This window comes from Empidonax traillii, unplaced genomic scaffold (genome assembly GCF_003031625.1).
Source record: "Empidonax traillii isolate 1590-97213 ecotype Southwest subspecies unplaced genomic scaffold, ASM303162v1 scaffold34:size3740991, whole genome shotgun sequence".
NCBI classification, from domain to species: Eukaryota; Metazoa; Chordata; class Aves; order Passeriformes; family Tyrannidae; genus Empidonax; species Empidonax traillii.
The window spans coordinates 1,940,339-1,963,866 of NW_020955227.1; the positions used below are offsets into that span (position 1 = coordinate 1,940,339).

Here is a 23,528-nt window from a genome sequence, read left to right on the forward strand (position 1 = left end):
TGCAGACTCACTGAGAGCGAGTGCTGTCCTGGACACTCAATGTCAGTATTAGGGCTCAGGTTGACTGCACAGACTAAATTTGGCTGCCTTGGGCAGTTTTAAGTGATGAAGTGCTCTGCTGACTGCAGATCCCTTGTCCTTTTTTCACTCAGGCTTGATGTCCTTCTGCCCATTTCAACTGTCTAAGACCTTCTTGCCCAGTGAGTTTCCCCTCTAGTCTCCAGTCTGTTCGTTATTCCCAAATCTGAATCAAATTAATCTTTGTTGTGATTGGAAACCAGGAGCCAGTCACAAGGCTGCTGCCGAGAACAGAATTGGTTTTGTGCTCCTGGCTCTGGACCTGGCACAGAAACATCACTAATTAGTATCTTGTTTTGCCTCGAAAGCTGTGGGGAGGGGTCTCGAGCAGGGGCACAGCCAGCCTGTGTATTCCACGATTCATCCAAGCAGGTCTCTGTTGATGTGCAGCTGTGCAGTGTATTTACCGTGGCCACATCAGAATGGACTCTCAGGGGGATGGTTACAGGTATATCCCACACTCCTCTGCCAAGTGTGGAAAATTCCCATGTTTTGGAGTAGTTTTAAGGGGAGGAAAAAAAGTCACAAGAAGGCAAGAACTGGGAAATGTAAACTTTGTTATTAACACTGCTGTATTTTGTGTGTGGAAGAACTGGTTCAGCCTGGAGTGTTCCAACCCAAATGTTCCTCTGGCGATGGCACATGCAACTGGAATTTGATTTTGCAATGGGAAGTATGCTTGGGAATTCTTCAGTTTGTGTTAGGTGTGAGCTATGGGGGTGAAGTACAGTGCATTGGAAAGTTACTGAAGGTTATTTAAGGAGTGAGAAGTCCATGTTTTCTTCCCCCCCTGTGCAGGAGCACTGGGATTAAAGCTTGCAGCTGTAGCTGTGCAAGTGTCCTGCCCAGGGGCTACACTTCAGGTAGCACAGAGCACAGTGCCTGAGGAAGGTGCTCTGATCCCAATCCCTTGTCCGTGGAGGATAAACACCCACAGAACAACATGAGGTAAGAGCAGAATGTCCTTGGGGAGTCCCTGCTGCTGGCACGGTGGCTCTACCACGCGGTGGCAGCTGCGTTCCATGGCTGTTCTGGCTGCTCTGTGCAGCCCAGGGAAACCCCCCACTGAGAGATTCCAGGGACTAAATGATTCCTGGAATGGTTCAGGACAGGACTGCTCAGTTGTCACTGAGGTACTTCATCGTGGCCCCTCCAACTGACCCTCCCAGAGCTACTCTTGTACCTTCACGGCTGTCACCTGAGGATGAAATACACTGGCTTTTGTCCAAGTCCAGGAAAGGAACAGAACAGACTTCTGCTTTCTATAAATAAACCTCCAAACTCGCTAACTAAGTGTAGAGCTGGAAAAACACTGAGTGCAATAATGGTAACTAATTCACATTTTTAACTTAAATTTAGAAAGTGTGCTTCTGCTAAGTCAGACCCAGCCATAACGAGCTGACAGAGACCAAGTGGTGTCACACAGCTCACTGAGTTTCACCGAAGGCCAGGACGTGCTGTCTGCACTGAGCTGCCTCAGAGCAGGGTACCAGAGACCCCTCAACACCCTTGACTCCTCAGGGAAAAAAAGAATTAAAAAAAAAAGTAGCACATACTTGGATTTTTTATGAGTCAGGGTATTCATGGATGAGTTCTGAGCCAAGAACCAGCCTCTTCTTCCCCTTTAGGTCACTTTCAGTTTTATTTCTTGTGTCTCTGTACATCAGTCCCTATTACAAGCCACTTCTCATCACACACACCTATTCTGGATATAGCCATTTCCTTGCATTGCTTTGGGTAAGCTCTTTTCTCCTGCACATCCCTCATTTAGCCTGATCTTGAGTCTTGTGTCTGAAAGCAGAGCTAATGGAAAGAAAACACTCTAGGGCAACAGAAGGAAAATAAAATCCATATAGTAGATAAGTTATGCTGCCAGTTGCAAGGAACAAATCTGTGCAGTCAAGGGAATACAGCTCTCTAAGACGCTATTTCCTGCTGCTAAACAATTTGGGAATGGGTTTTTATATCCCTTAGCAACCTAATGTTCTCAAAGTCAACGGGAATTTTGGCACAGCTACCTCCCTTTAATGAACTGTTTGTGATGCTTTCAAAAAACTGATACAGCCTGTCACTGGGAAAAAAAGAACGCCTCTGATTAAAGTCATTTCAAGGAAAGGGTGGAAGTGAACTGCAATTAACCTCTTTCCTTCTGCTGTCCATCAGGGATTGCTGCAGGGATTGCTCATGGATGTCCCCCCTCAGCACTCTCAGCTGTCTGCACATCCAGCTGATGAACAGGACTGTTACCCCAGTGTCCCAGTGTCTTCTCTATCTCTGTTTCCACTTTAGGCCGGCAGTTCCGAATGGCGTCCCGGATACTCCGCAGGTCCCACTGGGTCCTGGGCAGGGCATCGTCCAGCGTGAAAACCCCATCGCGTGTCCTGCGCACCTGCGTGCACACGGCCGAGGATTTCAGCTCCAGCCCGATCTCGTGGACTACCTTCCGGAGGTACTGCTGGGTCTCATGCAAGCAGTGGATTTCTAGGAGGGCAGAGAGATTCCTTCAGAAGCAGCAAAGCTGTGACACAAGCTCAGACTTTGTGAATCCAGACATCACTCGCAGTCAGGCTGAAAGAACTGGTTTGGCAGAAGACTAAGATACAGCACGGGTGGATTATGATTTTCTGGAATACTGCAGGGTGTCTTAGCCCCTCACAGAGTGAATACTTTAGGAAAACAAACCCATAAATACAAGAGAATTATGTAGAAATTTAGATATTTCAAAGGCGATAATAAAAGGCGCCTTTTCAATAAGGCAATTAGTTTGTGAGGAGAAGGAGAATGGATGCAGGAAAGCAAACCACGCTTTAAAAAACCCCAACAACCCAGCACTGAAATGAATTGCACTGAATCATTGGGATAAGAAGAATTTTGCTCCATAGGTATTCACGATGCAAATTTTCTGGCCTCAGATTTAGGTCTGGAACTGGCAGGGAAAAACCTACGAGCTGGGTGTGCAGCTGGATGGATGTACCAGAACAGCTGCAGTACTGTGAAGATTCCAGATCTTTCTACACCAAAGAATCTTTCAACCACCCTGAAGAGTTCATCAAAAGAGATGTTTTGGTGACTTTGAAAACTACAAATCCTTAAAAGTGTTCTGCAGGGATTAGCAGTTACGAGTTGATGAGAAATACTCACCAAGTCATTTTGCATTAAATCCCAAGTAAGAAACTGAATTTTACCAACTTATTTGTCATAACACAGAGTTCCTCAGTACATTCTGGGCCAGTCCTACCTAGCTGGAATTCTGGAAGTGCAAACTGGAGGCATCGGATCGCTGTGATTATCGGGGGGCTTTTATCCATGGGGCGAATCAACCCTTTGACAGCCAGCTCATAAGCCTCTTGTGTTTGCATATCAATGTTGGAATACCTGGGAAAAAGAAAAAAGGGGGGAACACAGACATTTAGTATTTCTCTCCAATGGGATTCAAAATATCTCCACTCCCAATACAGCAGAGCTGCAGTTTCTGTTCTTGAAACTGCCTCTCTGCTGAGTTTTTGCATGTATTTTAATACTGTCAGTAGTTGTAGCACAGTTTGGGAGGGAGGTACCTGGTCATGTCTGCAAGATATTTTTGTCAGCCCTAATGTAGCAAATTGGTGTTAAAACAGCTGGAGATTTTGGGATACAAGAAGGACACTTAACTGCAGCCTCTCACCAGGTGAGCACTCCCAGTAACTCCTCTCTGCCCCTGGCAAGCATGACAACCTTTAAAAACTTCGATTATGGGAAACAAAACCCTCTCATTTGTTTTAAAGACCAGTAAATGGCAGTGGGATCAGGTCAGCTCGTGGATACCCACAGCCCTTGGAATACCCACATCAGCAGGGCCTTGTGATTTGTCCCTTGAATGACAGCAAGAATCCTTTCCAGCTTCTCCCTTGTGATATGATCTGCAAATATTAAGGCAGAAACAAAGTCTCAATTATCCATCCAGAAACTGGGAAGAGACAGCAGCCTAAAATGTGCCACCGAGGTATTGCTGCCCCTTGGGCAGCCACATCAAAAGGGGCTGATGAGAGGTGGCCTCAGCAGAGCCACTTTCCCTGGCTGTACATGGAGCAGCACAGCACTGGACTGCAAAGGGAAGGGTTACTTTGCCTAATTGATTTCCAGATGTTGATGCTCCAGTTTGTCTTATCGGGTGTTTGAACAGAGTTTCATTCAATGAAAGCTTTTAACTGCTATCACCAAGTGTGATTTACAGAGATCTGGGTCTTGACCAACCCAGCAGCAATGAGTATGGCCAGCACTTATACTGGCTTTTTATATATTGTGTTATATTTAGATCAATAACAAACAGAAAGCATGTAAGGAGCAGCTTCTGTTGTGCAATTCACCTGGCTAAATGCTTTGCAGTTAGTGTGCTGTTTGGTGTTCTGTGTTTTTAAAAAAAAAAAACAAACCACACATAAAATCAGTTTCTTACCAAATGTTGTCTTCTCTATTAGCTTCCCTGTGTCTGAGAAGTCATCAGTGGCTTTACCAAACAGCCCACCAACAGTGTAAACCTGGAAGAAAGGCAAAGAGTACAGTTTAATCAAAGAAATGCCCCCAGCAACTGAGTAGCAGTGTTGTGCCACTCAGCTGCGAAGACTGCAGGCTACAAGAGTGTTGCACAAAAAGACAGCAGCATCCGAGGCTCTAAAGGCCATGAGTGGATGCTCATGGGAAGGGTAACATTCTGGACCTTGAAAAGCTCTCAGAAGCATTGGAGAGCAGAATCACCATCACCAAGTCCAGGGCACTAGGATAAGACCAAGGGTATAATCACCCTCCAATGTTGTGAGGCCATTCAGAGCCAGCACCTACCTTGGTCAGGTGGCAGTTGTACAGGTCAGTGAGCAGCTTGTTCCCATGGCCAATGCCAAGCACTGAAACACAGAAAATGGGGAACCTGCTATTCACCCACTCATCAAGTCACTGATCTGCATTTACAGAGTGCTGCACACTCACACCACCCCTTTCCCTGGACAGGGCTGTACCTCCTTAGGAGTCACGTCTGAGCAGTGCAATTAGAGCCCCAAATTATTGCCTCTCACGAAAACTTTAAGGCTGTAACCAGACTTCTTGGATTTCTCCAGAACTTTACACCTTGGTACTCAGGGCAAACACTCAGCAGTGACATGGGTGGTAGAGCAGAGATGGGGGGTTATGTGGCAGTTCAGGAGCTTGGAGACCCTGAGCAAAGCCCTGTGTGCTCGGGGTGAGGGGTCACTGCAGCAGCTTGTGGGGCATTTCTTCTGTGTTTCAGCACTTATCCTGCAGCTGGGCTGTGAGACCCGATGGCTGACGCTGTACAGCGACTCAGCTTCCACCACTTCTTCCCCCCGCAGAAACCCATCACCTCGCAGAACATGGTGCCAGGCCAGGATGAGACCCACCGAAGACTCCTGAAGACTTCACGTCCAGCCGGTGACCCGCTCCGATCTTCAGCCGCCTGAACCGCGGGCCTTGGACTGCAACGGAGACAGCGGGGTCAGTTCATGGAGTCCGCCCGGGGCTCCCACCATCCCCCGGCCCCCACCATCCCGATGCTCCCACCGTCCCCCGGTTCCCACCACTCCCACCTGCCCCCAGCCAAGGCCTTTACCGAGGGGGTGCTCGGCCAGCACCGGCACCCTGGTAGGCACCAGCTCCAGGGCCCCGCCGCCGCTCGGTGCCGGTGTCGGTAGGAAGCGGACCTGCTGCCGCGGGGCGCGTCTCGGCGCCGCGTTCAGCTCTGCAAAGGGATGCGGGGGGGGGCGGTCAGGGGCGGCCGGCGACCCCCGGGGATGGGATGGGGCGGGACAGGTCCCGCCGCCGGCCCCGCCACGCTCACCGCGCAGCAGCCGCGTCTCCACCGCCTCCCGGACGCGGCACCAGGCCACCCCCGGCGGCTTGTACACGGCGAAGAGCCCGGCCGGCCCCGCCATGCCGCGCTCCCGGCCCGCTCCGCCCCGTCCGGGCTCTTCCGGGGCAGCGCCGGGGCCGGGCCGGGATGCGGCGGCTGCTGCTGCGGGCGGCGGGAGCGGGGCGGGCGGGGGTCCCGCTGCTGCGGGTGGGGGTCCCGCTGCTGCGGGCGAGTCCCGCCTTCCAGGGCGAGTGCCTTTCGCCAGCCCCACCGCAGCCCCTGCGGCGTTGGGGACAGTCCTTCACCCGGGTCTGTCCCTCCCTCAGGCCGGTCCCTCACCTGGTGCTTCCCACAGGCAAAGCCCGGCTGAGCCACAGCGACCCGCGGGGCTGGGAGGGACACGGCGGGGAGGAAGAGGAGGAGATGGAGGAGGAGGAAGTGTGGCACCAGCTGTACCCCGGGCACATCCCCACCAGCCCGCTGCAGAAGGCGCTGCTGGCAGCCGGCTCCGCGTTCATGGCGCTCTATGACCCCTACAGACACGGTAAGCCCGGCCAGGGCAGTGCCTGCCAAACACGTCCGGCAGATCCCGCCCCGTGTCTCCTAAAGGTTCACAGGAGTTTATTTCTCCCTCTGTTTGGGTAAGACCTTTAGTTATGGGGTAAGTGCAGGGCTGAGAGCTGGCCCGGGGCAGGAGGCTGTGAAAGAGAGAGGGTGAGGAACCCAAATACACCCCAGTGGCCTCCTCACGACCGTCTGTGATGCCACCCAGCCCTGTCTCATTCCTCCATGGTCCCTCAGGTCTCGTGCCTGCACCTACCTCCCATCCCCAGGAAGGGTCATGGGCAGAGTAGCCCCCGAGGCTGAAGATCTGTGGTTTGTGGGGTCCCCGCTTTGCCACGGGCTTCCTGCTTGCTCCTGGTCAATGGGTTCATTGCCTTATCTCCTCACCTGCCAACCTGGAACAGCTAGGTGTTGCGAAAACCGCTCTTGGGTCACTCTCTGGTCTCTCTTTCAGACATGGTGGCAGTCCTTGGGGAGACCACAGGCTGCCTGGCCCTGCCCAACCTGCGAGACAAGATGAAGCACCACCCTGAAGGTTACCGCATCCTCCAGTGCGTCCCTCGCATCCCTCCCGCCCTCACCCTGTGGTTCCTGTGGGGAGGGAAACACACACCAAGCACATTCCTTGGGCCCTGTGAAGGGAGAGCTTGAAAGCAACCCAGGCATTTCGTTAGCTCTAACCCTCCAGGCTGTTTATTTCACTTTATTTTGAATGATCCCAGGAGCCCTGTGACACGTTTAAGGGCGGGCACTGCTGCCTGTCTGTTCTGCTTCACTGCTGGAACTGGCAGCTGCCAACAGCAGGAGATGCAGCAACAGGCGCAGGGGAGAAATCCATGGATGTGGATGCTAAGCAGCAGTAAGAACCCACCACACCCATGGATTCTTCTCTGTGCCTACTGCTGCATCTCCTTGCATTAGAGACTTCACCTCTATTGGTCTGCCTCCTCCTTAGACACCCCCATATTTTCTTTCCCAGTGCCCAGCAGTACCTCTCCAAGCTGTGAAATGAGGCCACTTCTCTTTTTTATCTTGTTAAGACTTGATCACTTTTGCTTCCGTGTCTGCAGGGACTTGTTGAGCACAGCAAGGCTGAGGCCCAGGAGAGATTTCTCTTATTAACCAAGCTCTCACTGTGTATCTGCTTGCCTTCTCCCTGCTCCCTGTCATGTGTCACACCTGCCACTTGTGTGTTGTTTGGGTTGTCCCCCACACGGGGGCTGGGGAAAAGCTGCCTTTTGCCATATGTTTGTGCAGAGCAGCCTGATCCTGGCTCTGGATGTTGACCCAGAAAAGCATTAAGAGCACAAGAATGGTGCTGAGAGCCAGAGAAACTGCCCAGGGAGAGGGGACAGCAGAGGCACTGAGGGCTGGGGAAGGGACATCCCCACCTCCTTGCCCCATGGCGTTGCAGGGATTTTCAGGGGTCCCATTTGTGCACACAAGTCTTTTTTTTTTTTTTATCCTCCAAGCTGCTCCCTTTCACATCAAATACACAAGGAAGTGTCTGCAGCCAGTATGAAGCAGGTGCCAGTCCTGCTTATCTCCGTGGCACCTCTGCTCCAGGAGCTGAGCAGCTCCTGGATCAACTGCAGGGCTTTTATCATGGGACATATTTACCCTGTGCATGGAAATAAAAGAGCTTTTGTTTACTTCCAGGGCTGTGAGGCACCTGTTTGCCAACAACCTGGAGAGGAGACCTCTCCATGTGCGGCTGCCACGTGGCTGGTGGTGAAAGCCTGAGCAGGATTGAAATTAAACCTGTGTTTAGAGCAAATTCCCTCCCCTCTTTAGGGCTGTTCCTTTGAAGCTCTGGCTGCTTTGCAGGGACACTAAAGAGCTCTGCTCCGCAGGGCCGGCTGTTGCTGAGGGCTGTGCCTGGCTGGCAGCACACACAGCAGCAGTGTTTCAGTGCAGAGGACACCCGTGTTTTTCCCACCAGAGTTGCTGCAGGGGCACAAGATGAAAGCTCTTTTATTGCCAAGGCTCCAGGTAGATCCCTTAAGCAGTTTGTGTGCCAGCCTCAGCAACAGGAGTGCAGACAGTGCTGTCCCTGCAGCGAGGAGTCAGGATCCACACAAGGAAAAAGCAGAGGCATGGGATGGGGGTTTCCAAGAGCTCCTTTTCTCCAGGACCCCCAGCTGGGGGTTTCAGTGATCTGTGTTTTGCTTTCAGGGAACGGCCTCGCATCCGTCTCTCCACCCTGGACATGTCCAGGCTGCGGGGGCTGCCGGATGGCTCGCTGGGCCGGGAGTATGTCCGGTTCTTGGAGGTCAATGTGAGTGTGGGGTTTCATGGTGTGCAGATTTCTGTGGCTGATCCTTGTGCTGGGAGCACAGGTGTGCTTTAGATGGAGATTGGAGCCACGGAGTTGAGTTGGTCCTCTTTGGATTTTGCAGAAGGTTTCTCCAGACACACGGATGCCACCCAAGTTTGTTGATGATGAAGAGCTGGCCTACGTGATCCAGAGGTACCGGGAAGTCCACGACCTGATGCACACCCTCCTGGGCATGCCAACCAACATGCTGGGTGAGCAGCACAGGCTCAGGGGGCTGCACTGCCAAACACCGTTGATGCTTCTCAGCTGCCTCTCTTGGGAATGAAGGCTCCTTCATCCTCAGCCCAGTTTGGTGTGTGGGGAGGTTTGCATCATCACTGTCCTGCATCACTGGCTCCGTGGTGACCAAGAGGCCATGGGATGTCACCTTTTCCCTGCTGGGAGGTGCTCTGCCCAAGCCCTGGGCACAGGCAGCTGCTGGGTGGGTGGTTGCTGCCTGGCAGGGAGGGTGGCACAGAGGGATGTTTCACAAGCTCTGTGTGAAGGCAGAAGGGGGCTCTTTGTTTCTCCTTCTCTGCATGTCTCCGTGTCCTTTGCCCTCGTTTTGTGTCTGACTCAACAGCAAGTCACAAGTGGAGTCTTATTGGTACTTGTGGGAACTGGTGTGACAGGTCTCCTACACAGGCTTTGGCTGAGCCCCAGCGGCTTTTGTAAAAGGCCTGTCCTGTGCTGGGAGACCAAGAGAGCCACCCAGGCAATGGCATTGCTGAAGATCTGCAGGGAGTTTTCCTGCCTGTTCCCCAAGCTCACTGAGTGCTGTCCCTTTGGGGTGGGTGGTGTGTGACAAGGCTCATCCTGGCACAGAAGGAGGCCACAGCCAGACTTGGGAAGCATTCCCAGTAGCCGTCCTTGGGAAGGGCAGATGTGCAGCCTGCATTGTGGGCCCTCAGGGCTCTGTCCAGCCCTTGACCTGGGTGTTCTGCCTGCTCATGGCCTCCCTGCTCCCTCCCAGGTGAGGTGGTGGTGAAGTGGTTCGAAGCCGTCCAGACGGGGCTGCCCATGTGTGTCCTGGGAGCGGCGTTCGGCCCCGTCCGGCTCAGCACACGGTAGGCACCCCGCTCTGCCCTGGGGATGTGCCAGCCTGGGTGGTGCTTCCCTGTGTCCTCTGGGGATGAGAGGGGACACTGCTGGTTTGCAGGGGGGAGTCAGTCCAGGGTCCCTCTTCCCCAGGGAAGCAGTGACAGTGGGAGGCACAGCCTTGCCTGGTCACTAAAGCAGATCCTGATGCCTAATCTGCGTTCAACACCAACCCCCTGTGCCAGGCAGGAGTAATTTCCAGGCCTTGGCATGTGTTGAGGGCCAGCAGGACCCTCACCACACTGACAGCTGTCCCCTGCCCCTGCACATCTCTTTTGGTGGCCCAGCAGTTGCAGAACCTGAGTTTTTGTCTTGGGTTTGGTGCTGACTGTAACCCTCCTGGCACACCATCCTCTGTGCCTCAGTTTTCCCTGTGAGTTAAGCAGAGGGGATGCCAGGAAGATAGAGGGATACATGAGACACATGGGTTTGTCACCTCCCTGCAATGGGAACTTGGAGAAGGAAATCAAAACCAAAGTATGGACATCAAAACTGCCACCACCTGTGTTGTTTGTTCCAGAAAGCTGCAGGTCCTGGCCACCGAGCTGGTGCCCTGGGCGATCCGGAGCGGGCTCAACGCCAGCTGTGTCCTGAATGTCTACTACGAGCAGCGCTGGGAGCAGCCAGTGGAGTCCTTGCGGGAGGAGATCGGCATCTTCCCCCCGCCAGCCGTTCCAGTGTGAGAGTTTAGGGAGGGCACAGGGGATCCCGGTTGGCAGGCAACAGCTGTTCCCTGCCCCGCTCTGTATCCAGCACAGCGGGGCTTCATGGACCCGAGGGCTGAGTTTTCTCCTGCCAAGAGCTGGCACCATCCTGTTGGTAGAGGCCAAGTGGCACCTCTTTGTGCTGGTGCCAAAAACTGGACCTTTTTTGCTGTTTGTCATTTTGGTTCAGGGATGTCAAGCCCTGATGTGCCTTTGCCAGCTGGGTCTGGCTGCTCAGGTCCCCTGGCAGCAGCATTCTGGTACTGATGCTCCCAAATGCTGGGGTGGAGAGGGAGCACACTGCAGCAAACTGGTGCCTTGGCCTTCTGCCTCTCTGGGCCTGGGCAGTTAAATCCTTCCTCCCACTTTCCCCAGGAAGATCAAGGCTTAAAATCTTGGGACTGCTCTGGACTGGAGCTAAACCGGTGATTTCCAAAGCAGCGCAAGGGCAGGTTGGGCGTGTGCAGTGGTGACATCCCATCTTGTACTGGTGCCTAACTAGTCTCCTGTTGGGTCATATGGGATGTGCTTCACTCACACCTTGGAGACCAGGCAGTGTGTGATTGTGTACCCATGGGGCCAGGCAGGGAAATACCTTTGGATATTATCCCTGCTGGACTGGCTGTTTGAGAGCCGATCCCGGTCTGCTGTGTCTCCCTGTAGTCCCTTCCAATCAAAAATTATGAAATCCACATGATTGTGCTGGGTTTTCAATAGGAATCATCCCCTCCTTGGGCAACAGTACGACACAATTAGGAATAAGGAGTTGGCTCCGGAGAGTTCTGGAATGGCAGCTGCTTGTGCTGTGTCTGGGAGCTGATTGCTGTCTGGGTTAATTAACAGGGCTCCAGACTGCCAGCAGCCAGGGAGCAGAGTTACTGGATGTGAGGGCAGAGAGCCACCAGGCCAGGAGCTCTTTGTACGTGTATGTTTGCTGTTGAAATTCCTTCTTGCTTAATAAAATCCACGGTGGAGCTTGTGGTTCGTTACCCCTCTCCTGTCCATTCTCCCCCTCCTAAAGGGGAGATCTGTTGTGAAAGTTCACCCTTTTTTGGCTCCAGCAGGTTCTGCTGTGGTGGTAGATGATGTCAGGGCACGTGCACAGCCACACATCCCTGGGGATCAGGGCACAGAATGGACTGTGGAACTGTGTCTTTCCAACTGGGATTTGGGGATGCTGGGCTGTGAATTGGCTCCTTGTGATGATTGTTACAGAAGGGCCCAGACAGGGGAGGATTGGGGTACAGAGCAGGGGGAGGCTGAGGGCTTCCTAAAGTGATCCTGGTTCCTTGGGGAGGGAAGGAGAGTGCTCTTTTGGTGGCAAATGGGATTGCCCTGCTGCCAGCTTCACTGGCCCTGTCCCAGTCTCCTGTGGGATGCTGGAGCAGAGGGGCAGGAGCAGGGGCTGACAGGGTGACAAGGAGTCAGAGTTGCTCCATCCCAGGGGAATGGAATAGGGGGAAAACTCTTGGGGTTTATGCTACATTTAAGAGCAGACCTGGGAACAGAGGGACTGGCTTCCTTTCTGTCCCCCCAGACTCTCTGTTTTTAACTTCTCCCTCCATTATCCCACCAGCCAGACTTTGAGGTTTTGTCCAAAGCCTAGCCGTGATCCCCAGAGTTATTTCAAGCAGATTCTAAAGGACAACATATAAATACATCCTTCAGCTGCCGGCAAAACACACAGTGTGGGAGTTGTCCTAGTGCAGTGGTCGAGATGAAAGAAACATTTGCCTCTGAAGTGACCCAGAAACGTGCTTTTCTGTATAGGAAACGTGTCAGAGCCTTGGGGTGGATAAACCGAAGGGCAGCAAAGCTTTGCTTCCAGAAGCTGTGAGCAGCAGTCAAGGAAACCGTGGGAAGTGATGGCCGCGAGAGAGGGTTTTGCTGCATTTTGGGTTATTTAGAGCGGCCGTGCAGCGCTCGGGCTGCCGGTGATGGTGGTACCGCCTTCGCGCAGCCACGTGTGGCTCGGTGGGCTGGTGCCAGCGCTACAGAAATGGCTCGTCATGTAATTTTAAACGACATCTCCTCAGCCCGGATCATGTAACGGCCTCCGCGGCTCCTGCTCCCGCAGCCGCCGCTTGTGGAGCCTGCGGGAAGGAAGGCGGCGGGGGGGAGGAGGAGGGGTGGTGTGTGATTCTGGGAGGGCAGACACCAGCCACGTGAAAATGCTGTTTTTGGAGGGGACATCTTCGCTGTGGGCAAGTGGCAGCTCCACCATGGCTGTTCGGTGACGCGATAAGAATAACTCCCGAAAAGCTGGGAGCGACGCCTGGTTATTGATCCCATTTGCGGGCGGGTCCGGCCCGGGTACCAAAACGTGGCTCCCCGTTCACGGTGTCCCGGGGGCGGGCGATCCTCGCGCGGGGGCAGGGCCGGGGGGCGTTCGCGGGGTCCCCCCGGCGCGTTGGGGCCGCGGAGCCCCCGGGAGCGATCGCCGCGCCCCGGCGGCAAAATGCGACTCTGGTGGGACTCGAACCCACAACCTTTGAATGACTCCCGTCACACAGCGCTAGAAGTCCAATGCGCTATCCATTGCGCCACAGAGCCCTCGCTCTGCCGCGCCGCCCTCACCGCCTCTTCCAGCCGGCGCAGCGCCCGCCCCGCCCGCGCTGCTGCTCTCCGGGACCGCGCCCGTCTCCGCAGGGCCGGGCCGGTGCACCGGGCGGGACTACAGCTCCCGGCGGCCCGCGCTGCCGCCCGCCCCGCCCCGCCCCGTGCCGCAGCGCCGGGCGGGCCCCGCTCCTGCTCCCGGCGCAGGTGGCCGGGCCGCAGCGGACGCCCCGGAGCCCGGTAAGAGCGCGGCACCGCCTGCCCCCCTCCCGCTCCGTCAGCTCCCGGCGCCGGCTCCCCGCGGGCGGCCCACGGGCTTCTCGTCGGGCGTCGCGGCCCTGCAGGCGGTTCCGGGGTCGCTCAGCCCCCGCTGTCTCCGCATGAGGTACCGGGGCTCCTTGTGGGGCACCGTGGGCGGCACCGGGGCCCCTCAGCCCCGCGGTGTCCCCGAGGGCGCGCTGATGGTCCCCGCCCGCCGAGAGCGGCTCTGCCCGCGCGGTTCCGGGGCCTGGCCGGGTTGGGGTGGAGGGACCCGGCTGCGTCGTGGGGCGAGGCCCTCCCGGCCCTGCTGCCCCGGGGGATGGGGCTGGGGCAGCGCTGCTCGCCCTCCCTGCTGGGGACCCTCCCCAGGGCAGGTGGGGAGGGCAGGGGGACAGGGACCCTGCCCAGTGCAGGTGGGGAGGGCAGGGGGACAGGGACACTGCCCAGGGCAGGTGGGTGAGATAGAGGGACAGGAACTCTATCCAAGGCAGGTGTGGGGGATAGGGGGACAGGGACTCTGCCCAGGGCATGTGTGGGGACAGGGATCACGCACAGGACAGGTGTGGGGACAGGGATCATGCACAGGACAGGTGCCTCCCCAGATGCCATTAGCGCTGAGGCTTCTCAGAGCCTGGTTGTCTGCTGTAGTCCCCCCCTGTGACCCGCTCCCCGGTCCCTCTTGGGCTCGGTGCCCCCGGGGTGGATCCCCACGATTTGCCTCCGTGCCTGCTGGCTGTGAGCTACAGGCAGGTCTTGATTTTCTCTGTGCTGATGCAGCTGGACAAGACCTGAATCCGTAACGCAGGGCTGGAGGTCTCTGGCAGCGACATACCGGGTATCTCTCGGTAATCTATCTCTGCAGGAGGCACTGGGATGCCGGTGTGAGGTGGAGATGTGAGCAGAGGATAACAGGGGCCTGCCTGGGCCTGTCTGGCTTTCAAGTGGGAGATTAAGCACCTTGCTGCCCACACAGAGCGTGGCTCCCCCGCTTCTGGCTCTCCACATCTGTCTGTCTGTCTGGAGAGAGCCTGTTAGGAAGAGCCTGGGTCTTGGCTGAGCCACAGTAGTTTGATGGTGAGCTAAAAGTTGCCCTGTGTAAGTGGAGAGAGAGGCAACCAGGTGAAAGCACAGAGAGTCCTGCCATGCTGAAAGGCAAAGGGATTATGTTGTGGACATCAGGCTAGGGAGGTGTTTGGCAGAGAGAAAAGCCACTGGCACGAGGGGGGATGTCAGGACAGGGCCTGCAGGTAGGAGGATGTTCCCAGGTCCCCATCTGTGAACAGCATCTTGTGCTCTGGTGCATCCCAGCCTGCTGCCAGTGACCTGGATCATGGGGGGGACAGCCAGTGTGACATGCCAGGGCACAGCAACCACGTGGCACTGCCTTGGCTCCCACCCTGCCAGCATCTGGTACCAAATCCACAGAGGCTTCCCCAGACCTGGGGGCACTGCACGGAACAGAGGGAAAGCCACAAGTGTGGCTCTAGTGCCACCAGCTGTGGTAGAGCCCACTCAGGGCTTCCAGCTCCAGAGCAGGGATTCCACCTTCGAGAGGGAAATGGAAATGACGTGAGTGTTTCCTTCCTCTTCGTCCCTGCCAGGAAGGGGCAGATTTATCTAGGAGCCCTTGAGCTGCGAGGGTCATGTCGCTGTCGCTTTCCTCCTCCCAATGCTGTCCCCTGAAAAGAGGCTTTGCTAGTTCAGTCTCCTGTGAGTCTCATAACCACATCTGGGGTGTGTTTGAGATGGGGACAGAGGTGCTGCTTTTTGGGGACAAGTATCACAGACTAAGTCACTGTCCCCAAAGCATGGGACAGGGGTCTGGGCACTTCTGGCAGCAGTGACAGCCCTTGTTCTGCCCACTCCAACCTGGCCTCACCCCTGATGTGCTCTGGCAGTGTTGCCAGCAGAGACAGGCCAGGAAGCTGCCCGCCAACACGAGGGTTTACAAACACAAGCAGAGTTCAAAGAGCTGAGTTTCCTGTCCCTGATCCTGTCTGAGTTGTGTTGGGGGGTGTGTGAAGCTGTGCTCTCCCAACAGCCATGCTGGCTGTCCTGGAGCCAGGTGTGCAGGAGAGCTCATGCTGGGGGCCTGGGAGGCTCTGGGGTTTGGGGACAGAAGGATCTCTGGGGTAGGGAGGAATTTGGAGCTAGCCTTTGCCAGGCTGAAAGTGAGGGGCTGAGACAGCCCTGCCTGGCATTCCCCTGGAGGCTGCCAAGCATCTGTACAAGATCTGCCATGACTGTGCTCTCACATCCATGGAAGTGACTTTATCCTGCACTTCATGCTGCTGGGATGTGGCCGTGCCCCTGAGTGATGTGCAGGATGTGGCTCCCCAGGTAGGAATGTCCAGGTTCTCAATTGGCACCAAGCGGTGCCTCAAGTGGAGGCCATTTCAAAGGTCAGATAAAGTTACATCTGTGAGAGCTCTGGGCTGCTGGGTTACATCCTCACTGCCAGGAGGAATGATGACTCAGGGACCTCATCCAGGAAATCAGGGGCTGCTCAGGCATCCCCCACCCACGGGTTTGTAATCCTCAAGTCCAGCGTGCGTGGGTTGATGGCCATGGTTTCTCTCTGCCCACAGGCCATGATGCTGCGTCTGGCTGCATTTGCAGCAGTGCTGCTGTTCCTCAGGGTCACTTTGGAACTGTCCTGGGCCCAGGCCATCCCCGCTCTCTTCATCTTCTACCTGGGATCTGGCGGATGGGACTTCTTCCTCATATTCCTCAAGACCATACGAAGGGACGTCACGTAGGTGTCCTGGTTGGGATGGCCCAACCATCCATCCTTCCCCCCTGGCCCTCTGCTCTGCCCTGATGTGTGGGAGCAAAGCCCCAGCTCCTTGCACTGCCCTGGGTTTCTGCTGGCACCTGGCCCAGCTGGAAGGAGATCTCCCTCTGCCGTGCCCCGGCGGCTCCAAACTCTTGGGCAAAGTTTTCACAGGAAGGATAGATTTCAGCTGAGCTCAGAGTCTACTGACTGCCCTTGTACTTCACCCTGTCCCCAAAGCTGCTGGTGTGGCACCAGTGCAGGGTTCATTCTGAGCTGGTACCGGGCTGTGCCAGCTCCTGGCAAGGATTTGTGGGGAGGGAAGCAGTGGCACCTCTTGGAGAGCAGCTGAGGCTCAAAGATGCCCCTTTGATCAGGGACATCCCTGTCTACAGCTTTCCAAAACACATCTCTCCCTGGCCTCTATTGGTCCCTGGCTATGAGCGTCTTTGTAAATGAGCTCTGCCTGCTCAGGGGAACACCCAGAGCTGCTGCTGACCTAGAGCAGGGCTTGGAGTGGTGCTGGGCTGTTGCAGCTCCTAGGAAGGCCCTCACACTGTGCTGTCTTTGCTGGAGAAAGTGGTTTTGCAGGGGTCACTTAGCAGCTGCCCTCTTGCTCCCCTTCCTTTGGCAGCACGGGGCTGGTCCTGTTGCGGGTGAAGTGGCAGGTATGGAGGCACGTGAGGGAGAAGAACACAATTGCCAAGATCTTCCAGAATACTGCGAGGAAGTATCCAGAGAAGACAGCGCTGATCTTCCAAAGCACGGGGGAGAGCTGGACCTTCCGGCAGCTGGACGAGTACTCCAACCAGGTGGCCAACTTCTTCTACGGCCAAGGCTTCCGCTCTGGTGACGTGGTGGCCCTTTTCATGGAGTCCCGCAATCAGTACGTGGGGCTGTGGCTCGGCTTGGCCAAGATCGGGGTGGAGACGGCCCTCGTCAACTCCCACCTGCAAATGGAGGCCTTGCTGCACTGCATCACCATCTCCAACTCCAAGGCTGTGGTTTTTGGGGTGGAGATGATGGAAGGTGAGGGGCTGGCAGATGTTTTAGGGGTGCTTTGGACTGGAGGGAGATGTGTCTGGTCTATGGGTTCAGTGTTCCTTTCCTGCCCACCACAGAGCAGAGATCTGGAAGGGAGTGGGCAGTTGAATCATCCAGGAATTAGATCTGGTTTTGTTTTTTTTTTTTCCTCATTGGTTCCTTTGGACACTGGGCAGGATGTGGAGTGCAGTGCTGTCTGCCTCCCAAGCAGGCCAGCCTGGGTGTGAGGATCCTTCCTTGTGCCCCTCAGCTCCACACGGAGCCCTGGGCTGGGCTAGGCCTGCCCTTGCTGCACAGGAGGAGCCTCTCCTTGCTCTCCGTGGCTGTTACCACATCCCTGCAGCTCCTTGTGTGTTTCAGCCCACACCTCTCATGTTGATGGTGTCAACAGACCTCTTGGCACCAAAGAGGTTTTGGATGGGGAAAGGTGGAGAACAGGATCTTCTGGTCCCTGAAGAGGCCTGGGCTGTGGCCCCAGCACCTCTTAATGATGGGAACATCTGCCTGGGATGGCTGTGAGCCCTTTGGGGACTCTGCCAAGCACAGCAGGGGTACTGCTGCCTGGAGCTGCATCCCCCTAAGGCTGGAAGGGCAGAGAGTCTCTGTGCTGTAACCACCCAGCAATCTTTCTCCACCTCCCCTCTTTACTTTCTTAGCAATGCAGGAAGTACAGTCCTCCCTGGACAAATCCATCCAGCTCTTCTGGTCCGGGGAAGGAAGTCCCAAATCCGTGCTTCCTAGTGCAAAACACCTGGACCCCCTCCTGCAGATGGCCCAGCGACACCAGCCACCCACCCCTGACAAGGGCTTTCTTGGTATGTGGTCAGCTCTTGGGGGCCAATCTCACAGTGGGGTTTTTGTGGATCAGCTGGTTACAGCCCTGGCAAGGTCATCTGCTTAGGATGCCGATGGCATGGGGTGTTTGGGATGGGTCTTACTCCAGTGTCCGAAGCCCAGCCCTGTGTGGAGCAGTATCCTGTCGTGCCCTCCCTGTGTCCAACAGACCTGATCTGCCTGGGGTGATCCCAGCAATGTTGATGCTGCCACATGAGGGTTTTGGCCCAACTGGCACAAGCAGAGTGTGTAAATTTTGCTCGTCCCTCTCTCCTGGTTCAGCCAGCTCCCAGATTGGGAATGTGACTCTGTTCCCTCATTGCTCCCCAGATAAACTCTTCTACATCTACACCTCTGGCACGACGGGGCTGCCCAAGGCTGCCATCGTGGTGAACTGCCGGTAAGGCCGTGGGCAGAGGCTCAGGGGGCTCAGGGGAGGACAGGGCTGAGCTCTGCCCTGTCCTAGCACAGCACCTCCAGCCCTGTGCCTGACCTGCCTCTTCACCCTCCCCCAGGTACTTCCGCATGTCCAGCTTAGTTTTTTATGGTTTTGGGATGAGGTCGGACGATGTGATATACGACTGCCTCCCGCTCTACCACGCTGCCGGTAAGGTGTGCCACACAGAGCCTGGCATCCTGGGACTGTCTCTTCCCTAAGCCAAGCCCAGGGCTCAGGCTGGAGGCTGGCATAGCAGCAATCTGCATGCTGAGGAGGAGCTGCCTGCTGCTCACAGTGCACGACTGAGGCTTTCTGCTTTTTCCCTGGGAGCCAGGAATCGATCTGGCTGACCTTTGGAGTGGGGAGTGTGTGGGGTGGACGTTATCCCAGCTCCTATCCTGGCTTCAGAACAGCTGTTCCTTGTTGCTGTTCCCTGTGGAAAGCTAGGGGGAGAGTCAAGGGGAAGGGGAAGTGGTGCCTGCCTGGCTGGCTGAGCCGTGCTGGGATGTTTAGGTGCAAAGTGCTGCGCCACATCTCACTGCCACGTGTCTCCTCCCCGGTGCCAATGATCCTGAGGGATTTGGCTGGGTGAACCCCACTGCTGTGAGCCAGCCACGGCCTCTGCCTTGCCCTGCCAGGCCTCTCCTCAGCTGGCTGGACTGGAGGTGTGTGGGGACTGAGGGCTTTTCTGGCTGCCTCTCCACAGGGAACATCGTGGGGATTGGGCAGTGCCTCCTGCAGGGAACGACGATTGTCATCCGCAAGAAATTCTCGGCCTCGCACTTCTGGGAGGACTGTGTGAAATACAACTGCACGGTGAGGCTGTGAGGCAAGAGGCCAGCCAGGAGTGGGGAGCAGAGCCTGGGGATCTGTGCTGTGCTGGGGAGAGCCCAGCTTGGAAGAGGGAGAGGCCTGGACTGGTTCTGCCTGTCCATCCCAAACCACCTTCCAAGGTGGTGGGGCTGTGTTCTTCCCACCTGGGCTGGTAACTCCATGTGTCCAAGCCCTTCCCATGCTCCAGCATTAGCCAGGAGATATCTGATGGGTTTCACAGCCTGGAGGGGTGGGTTAACCAGAGAAGGGCAGGCACTGGATTAGCTCACAGGACTGCTGGGTTTTGCCATGGCCTCTTTAGGGGACTTTGGGCGTGTTGTGCCATTCCTACCCGCCCTGAAGAAACCCCAGCCACCCCAGGGCCTGGCAGAGGGGTCCTAGTGAGCCTTTCCTCTCCGTTGCTCCCAGGTTGTGCAGTACATCGGGGAGATCTGCCGCTACCTGCTGAACCAGCCGTACCAGGACGCGGAGCGGCAGCACCGGGTGCGGATGGCGGTGGGCAATGGGCTGCGAGCCTCCATCTGGAGGGAGTTCATGGCCCGCTTTGGCATCGCCCAGGTGGCTGAGTTCTACGGGGCCACCGAGTGCAACTGCAGCCTGGGAAACTTCGACGGCAACGTAAGGCCCCTCCCTCGTGTTCCACAGGGTGACAGCTGGCCTGGGCAGGGAGCATCTGGAAACCCACATGGGCTGTTTGCTCCAAGAGGCTTGGCAGGGATTGCCGTCCACCCAGAAGGGTTTTGGGTGTTGTGTGGTGCCAGCTCTGGGGTATCCTGGGTGTGTGGGGGCAGCAGGCTCGGGCAGGCCAAGTGTCCCTGGTACCCACAGCTCTGAGCTCTTTCTGTTCTAGGTTGGATCATGTGGCTTCAACAGCAGGATCCTGCCAGGTGTGTACCCCATCGGCTTGGTGAAGGTGGATGAAGACACTATGGAGCTGATCCGGGGGCCGGATGGTGTTTGTATCAGCTGTAAACCAGGTGAGGGCACCCACTGGGATAAATCTCCTCAGCCCTGTGTGAGTCTTTCCCAAACACTTCAGGATGATTTCCCTGGGTTGGAGTCTCTGCTCAGTTAAACCCCAGTAGACACCCTTTTTGCTTGGATGTGAGTGGTTGCTTCTTCTCTTCATCCCCTCTTCTCCCCTCAGGGGAGCCGGGGCAGCTGGTGGGTCGCATCGTCAAGAGCAACCCCCTGCAGCACTTCGATGGCTACCTGAACCAGTCAGCCACCAACAAGAAAATCGCCAGGGATGTGTTTGCAAAAGGGGACGCTGCCTATCTCACAGGTGAGGCAAGCAGGGCCCCTCTGTCTGCTGGGAGTGGAGGAGAAGCACACCTGGGTGTGAGTGGGGACTGTCCCAGGCTAGTGGCACTGCCCTGAGATGCTCCAGCATTGCTCTTAGTCCTTCTGACACCTCATTTTTTTTGCTTATTCCTTCTTTTCCTGTAGGGGATGTGCTGGTGATGGATAAATATGGCTACATGTACTTCCGTGACCGCACCGGGGACACGTTCCGCTGGAAAGGGGAGAACGTCTCCACCACGGAGGTGGAGGGAACGCTGAGCCGCATCCTCAACCTGACAGACGTGGTGGTTTATGGGGTGGAGGTCCCAGGTAGCTGAGAGGGAAGAGGGCAATCAGGGGAGGCAGACAAGCCTCCAGCACTTGAATGCGTGTCCTGCGTGTCCAGATCCAGGTGTCCTTTTGCAAGAGGGTGGACCGAGGCTCCCTGTGGGCGAGCTGGGAAGAGGCCACAGGGGATGGGCCTAGTGGGAGCCAGAGGGTTCCCTCCCTCTCTCAAGCTTTAGTATGATTCTGGCTGGTTTGGAAGGACCCTGTGTCCCTTCTGGACAGGCTCCTCTGAGAGGAGGTGACCGTGACCGCAGGGTGTCGCTGGTAGCCTTTGCCACAGGGTGGTGACACAGCTGGACATGCCAGCACTTTGGGACAAAGCAGAGTCTGTGCCAGAGGCTTTGCTGATGCGGGGCAGAGGGAGATAATGCTACAGGGACAGTGTGTCTGAGTGCTCTCCCTCCTCTGCCTTTTAGGGATTGAAGGAAGGGCAGGAATGGCAGCCATCGCCGACCCAGAGAACTCCTGTGACCTGGAAGACTTCTCCAGCAAACTGAAAAAGGCGCTGCCACTGTACGCGCGTCCCGTCTTCCTGCGGTTCCTGCACGAAGTCTCCAAGACAAGTGAGCCATGGCATGCACACTCCTTGGACAAGGAGCTGGGAGAGCCTGGGAGGGGTGAAACCTGGGTGCAGAGATCAACCTGTAGGGTGGGGATGGAGCCCCTCTACCCCACAGAGTCCCTGTTCCTCAGGTGGTTTCAAGGCATGGGGTGCAAGGCTGGATCTGGGGCAGCACAGGTGCAGTGGGGATGGAAGTGACCCCTTATTCCTTCTTCTCTCCCCGTTCCAGGCACTTACAAGTTCCAGAAGATGGAGCTGCGGAAGCAGGGCTTTGACCCTGCAGTGGTGAAGGACAGGTTGTATTTTCTGGACTCCAGGCAAGGCCGATACCTGCCACTGGACCAGGCAGCGTTCGGCAGGATCCAGTCGGGAGACCAGAAGCTGTAACTGATGGGGCTCAAGCAAGGCACTTCCCAGATCCTGCTGGGGAGAGGGGGCAAGGCAGGCACTGGGGAAGGAAAGGTTCACAGAGTGATACAAAGGCACGCTAGAGATTTTATTTGACGAGTTTTACAGATAAGGGTTTGGGGGAAACACAGAGGGGACCGAGGGGAGGGGGATGGTCACATACCAAAGCATTGACTCATTATGGCTTTATTTTCTACTTGGTACAGTGGTGGTGGTCCCATGCCATGAGAGGGGCAGGGCCCTGGCCAGTTGAGGAGGGGTGGGGTGCCCCTGCCATTCCACTTTGCTTTTCCTGTCTTTTCCCTCCCTTTTCCTGCCTGCAGCAACCCTTCCTTGTGAAGGCCATGAAGGGACCGGTGCTGGGCTCTTCCCCACTCCTCCACCAAGCAGCCAGCTCCTCCTTGGCACAGGGACCCCACTGGCAGAGGGAAGCTGGGTGCCAGGCACAGCCCCTGCCCTCTGCATGGCCCTGCTGGTGTCGTGTGTCTGCTGTGAATCGGGGGAGCAGGGTAGTGTTGGGCTCAGGAGGGGGACAGGGATGTGCTTCTGCCATGCCTTTCTCTCTCCTGGGGATGACATTTCTATTTTTCACAATCACACGCACATTATATTATATTATATATATATATATATATATATATTATACACGCTGACCTTTTTTTTCAATCTTAATTTATTATCTATACTTTTGAATGTGTCCCGGGTTTGTGCAGTAGGTGGAGGGATAGCCCAGACCTGTCCTCTCTTGGATAGTCCTCCTCTCTCTCAGGGAGATGGGAAGCTCATCTGGGACTGATTCTCCTCTTCCAGCGTGGGTGCAGCTGGATATGTCCTTGTGGCCTTGCTCTATGGTGGAGGACATGAGCAAATCCCACTATCTTGTGGACACTTCTCTGGGTCTTTTACTTCCATCTTTCGTGGATGCAGCCTTGTTTTGTGGACCTTCTTCCTGGCAGAAAGCAAGGAAGAGTGGGAAGAAGGGCCTGGTTTGCCTTTGCTTAGACATGCTCAGCACCACGGAGCAGCTCTCAGGGCTTTCCTGCCGTGATGTCAGTGCCATGGACGTGGGAGGCAACTTGCCTGGGGAGAGAACATCCTCTGGAGGGTGGCCTCTGCTAGAGCCTGACTTCATGTGCTCTGCATCCCTTCCCAAAAGAGCCCTCCCTGTCTCCAGCACCGGAGCCGGGCCCTGAACTGAAATGTCCGTGTGAAACACCTGACTTGTGCTACGTGAATTCCCCGTGTTGTGTCCGACGTGAAACAGCCTCAGCAGCGATGTCCGATTCCAGTCCTCGGAGACCATGCAGAAATGTCTATTCCAGAGAAAACTCTGGGTTGGGGTTTATTCTTCTTCTTTTCTTTTCTTTTCTTTTTTTTTTTTTTTTTAATAATTTGTTTTTATGCTTTTAGCAGGGTTACTCCTTAAAACAACGTCTGTCTTTTGTGAGGGCAGGGTGTGTCTGCTCTTCTAGCTGTGCTTCCACACCAATGTTCCTGCCTGCCCCAGTCTGTCCCGGTCTCACAATTAAACACGAGTATGGGCTATGCTGGAGTTTCCTACCTCTTCCTTGTGCAGTCCTGCTCT

General features: G+C 55.8%; 3 protein-coding genes, 1 long non-coding RNA gene and 1 other non-coding gene across 7 annotated transcripts; 3 read left to right on the forward strand and 2 right to left on the reverse strand.

The window, feature by feature from the left end:
* Positions 1-1,627: 1,627 nt before the first annotated feature.
* Positions 1,628-6,020, reverse strand: TRUB2 (TruB pseudouridine synthase family member 2). Its single transcript, XM_027877811.1, has 8 exons — positions 5,906-6,020; positions 5,678-5,806; positions 5,469-5,543; positions 4,897-4,958; positions 4,514-4,595; positions 3,905-3,977; positions 3,317-3,453; positions 1,628-2,559 (listed from the first exon to the last, which is right to left on the reverse strand). The coding sequence occupies exons 1-8, from the start codon at positions 5,997-5,999 to the stop codon at positions 2,261-2,263; spliced, it is 951 nt and encodes a 316-aa protein (XP_027733612.1). The 5' UTR covers positions 6,000-6,020; the 3' UTR covers positions 1,628-2,260.
* On the forward strand, positions 3,447-4,471 carry LOC114054543. Its single transcript, XR_003570496.1, has 2 exons — positions 3,447-3,685; positions 3,751-4,471. It is a non-coding gene; the product is annotated as an uncharacterized LOC114054543 (long non-coding RNA).
* COQ4 (coenzyme Q4) lies at positions 5,436-11,581 on the forward strand. Of its 3 annotated transcripts, none has more exons than XM_027877812.1 (7): positions 5,436-5,562; positions 6,271-6,461; positions 6,936-7,065; positions 8,657-8,759; positions 8,881-9,010; positions 9,772-9,865; positions 10,417-11,581. In XM_027877812.1, exons 2-7 carry the CDS (start codon positions 6,341-6,343, stop codon positions 10,577-10,579), a joined length of 741 nt encoding a protein of 246 aa, XP_027733613.1. In that variant the 5' UTR covers positions 5,436-5,562; positions 6,271-6,340; the 3' UTR covers positions 10,580-11,581. The 3 variants fall into 3 exon arrangements, with proteins under 3 accessions (XP_027733613.1, XP_027733614.1, XP_027733615.1); XM_027877813.1 differs by having other exon boundaries at positions 5,439-5,562; positions 6,936-7,032; XM_027877814.1 differs by lacking the exon at positions 5,436-5,562 and having other exon boundaries at positions 6,159-6,461.
* Positions 11,582-13,061: 1,480 nt separating this feature from the next.
* TRNAR-UCU lies at positions 13,062-13,153 on the reverse strand. Its single transcript is given in 2 exon segments — positions 13,062-13,097; positions 13,117-13,153. It is a non-coding gene; the product is annotated as a tRNA-Arg (tRNA).
* Positions 13,154-13,296: 143 nt separating this feature from the next.
* Positions 13,297-23,495, forward strand: SLC27A4 (solute carrier family 27 member 4). The gene is made up of 13 exons (XM_027877815.1): positions 13,297-13,396; positions 16,006-16,172; positions 16,825-17,219; positions 17,891-18,049; positions 18,399-18,468; positions 18,584-18,675; positions 19,214-19,323; positions 19,750-19,959; positions 20,192-20,318; positions 20,489-20,626; positions 20,791-20,955; positions 21,390-21,536; positions 21,765-23,495. Exons 2-13 carry the CDS (start codon positions 16,009-16,011, stop codon positions 21,920-21,922), a joined length of 1,935 nt encoding a protein of 644 aa, XP_027733616.1. The 5' UTR covers positions 13,297-13,396; positions 16,006-16,008; the 3' UTR covers positions 21,923-23,495.
* Positions 23,496-23,528: the final 33 nt, after the last annotated feature.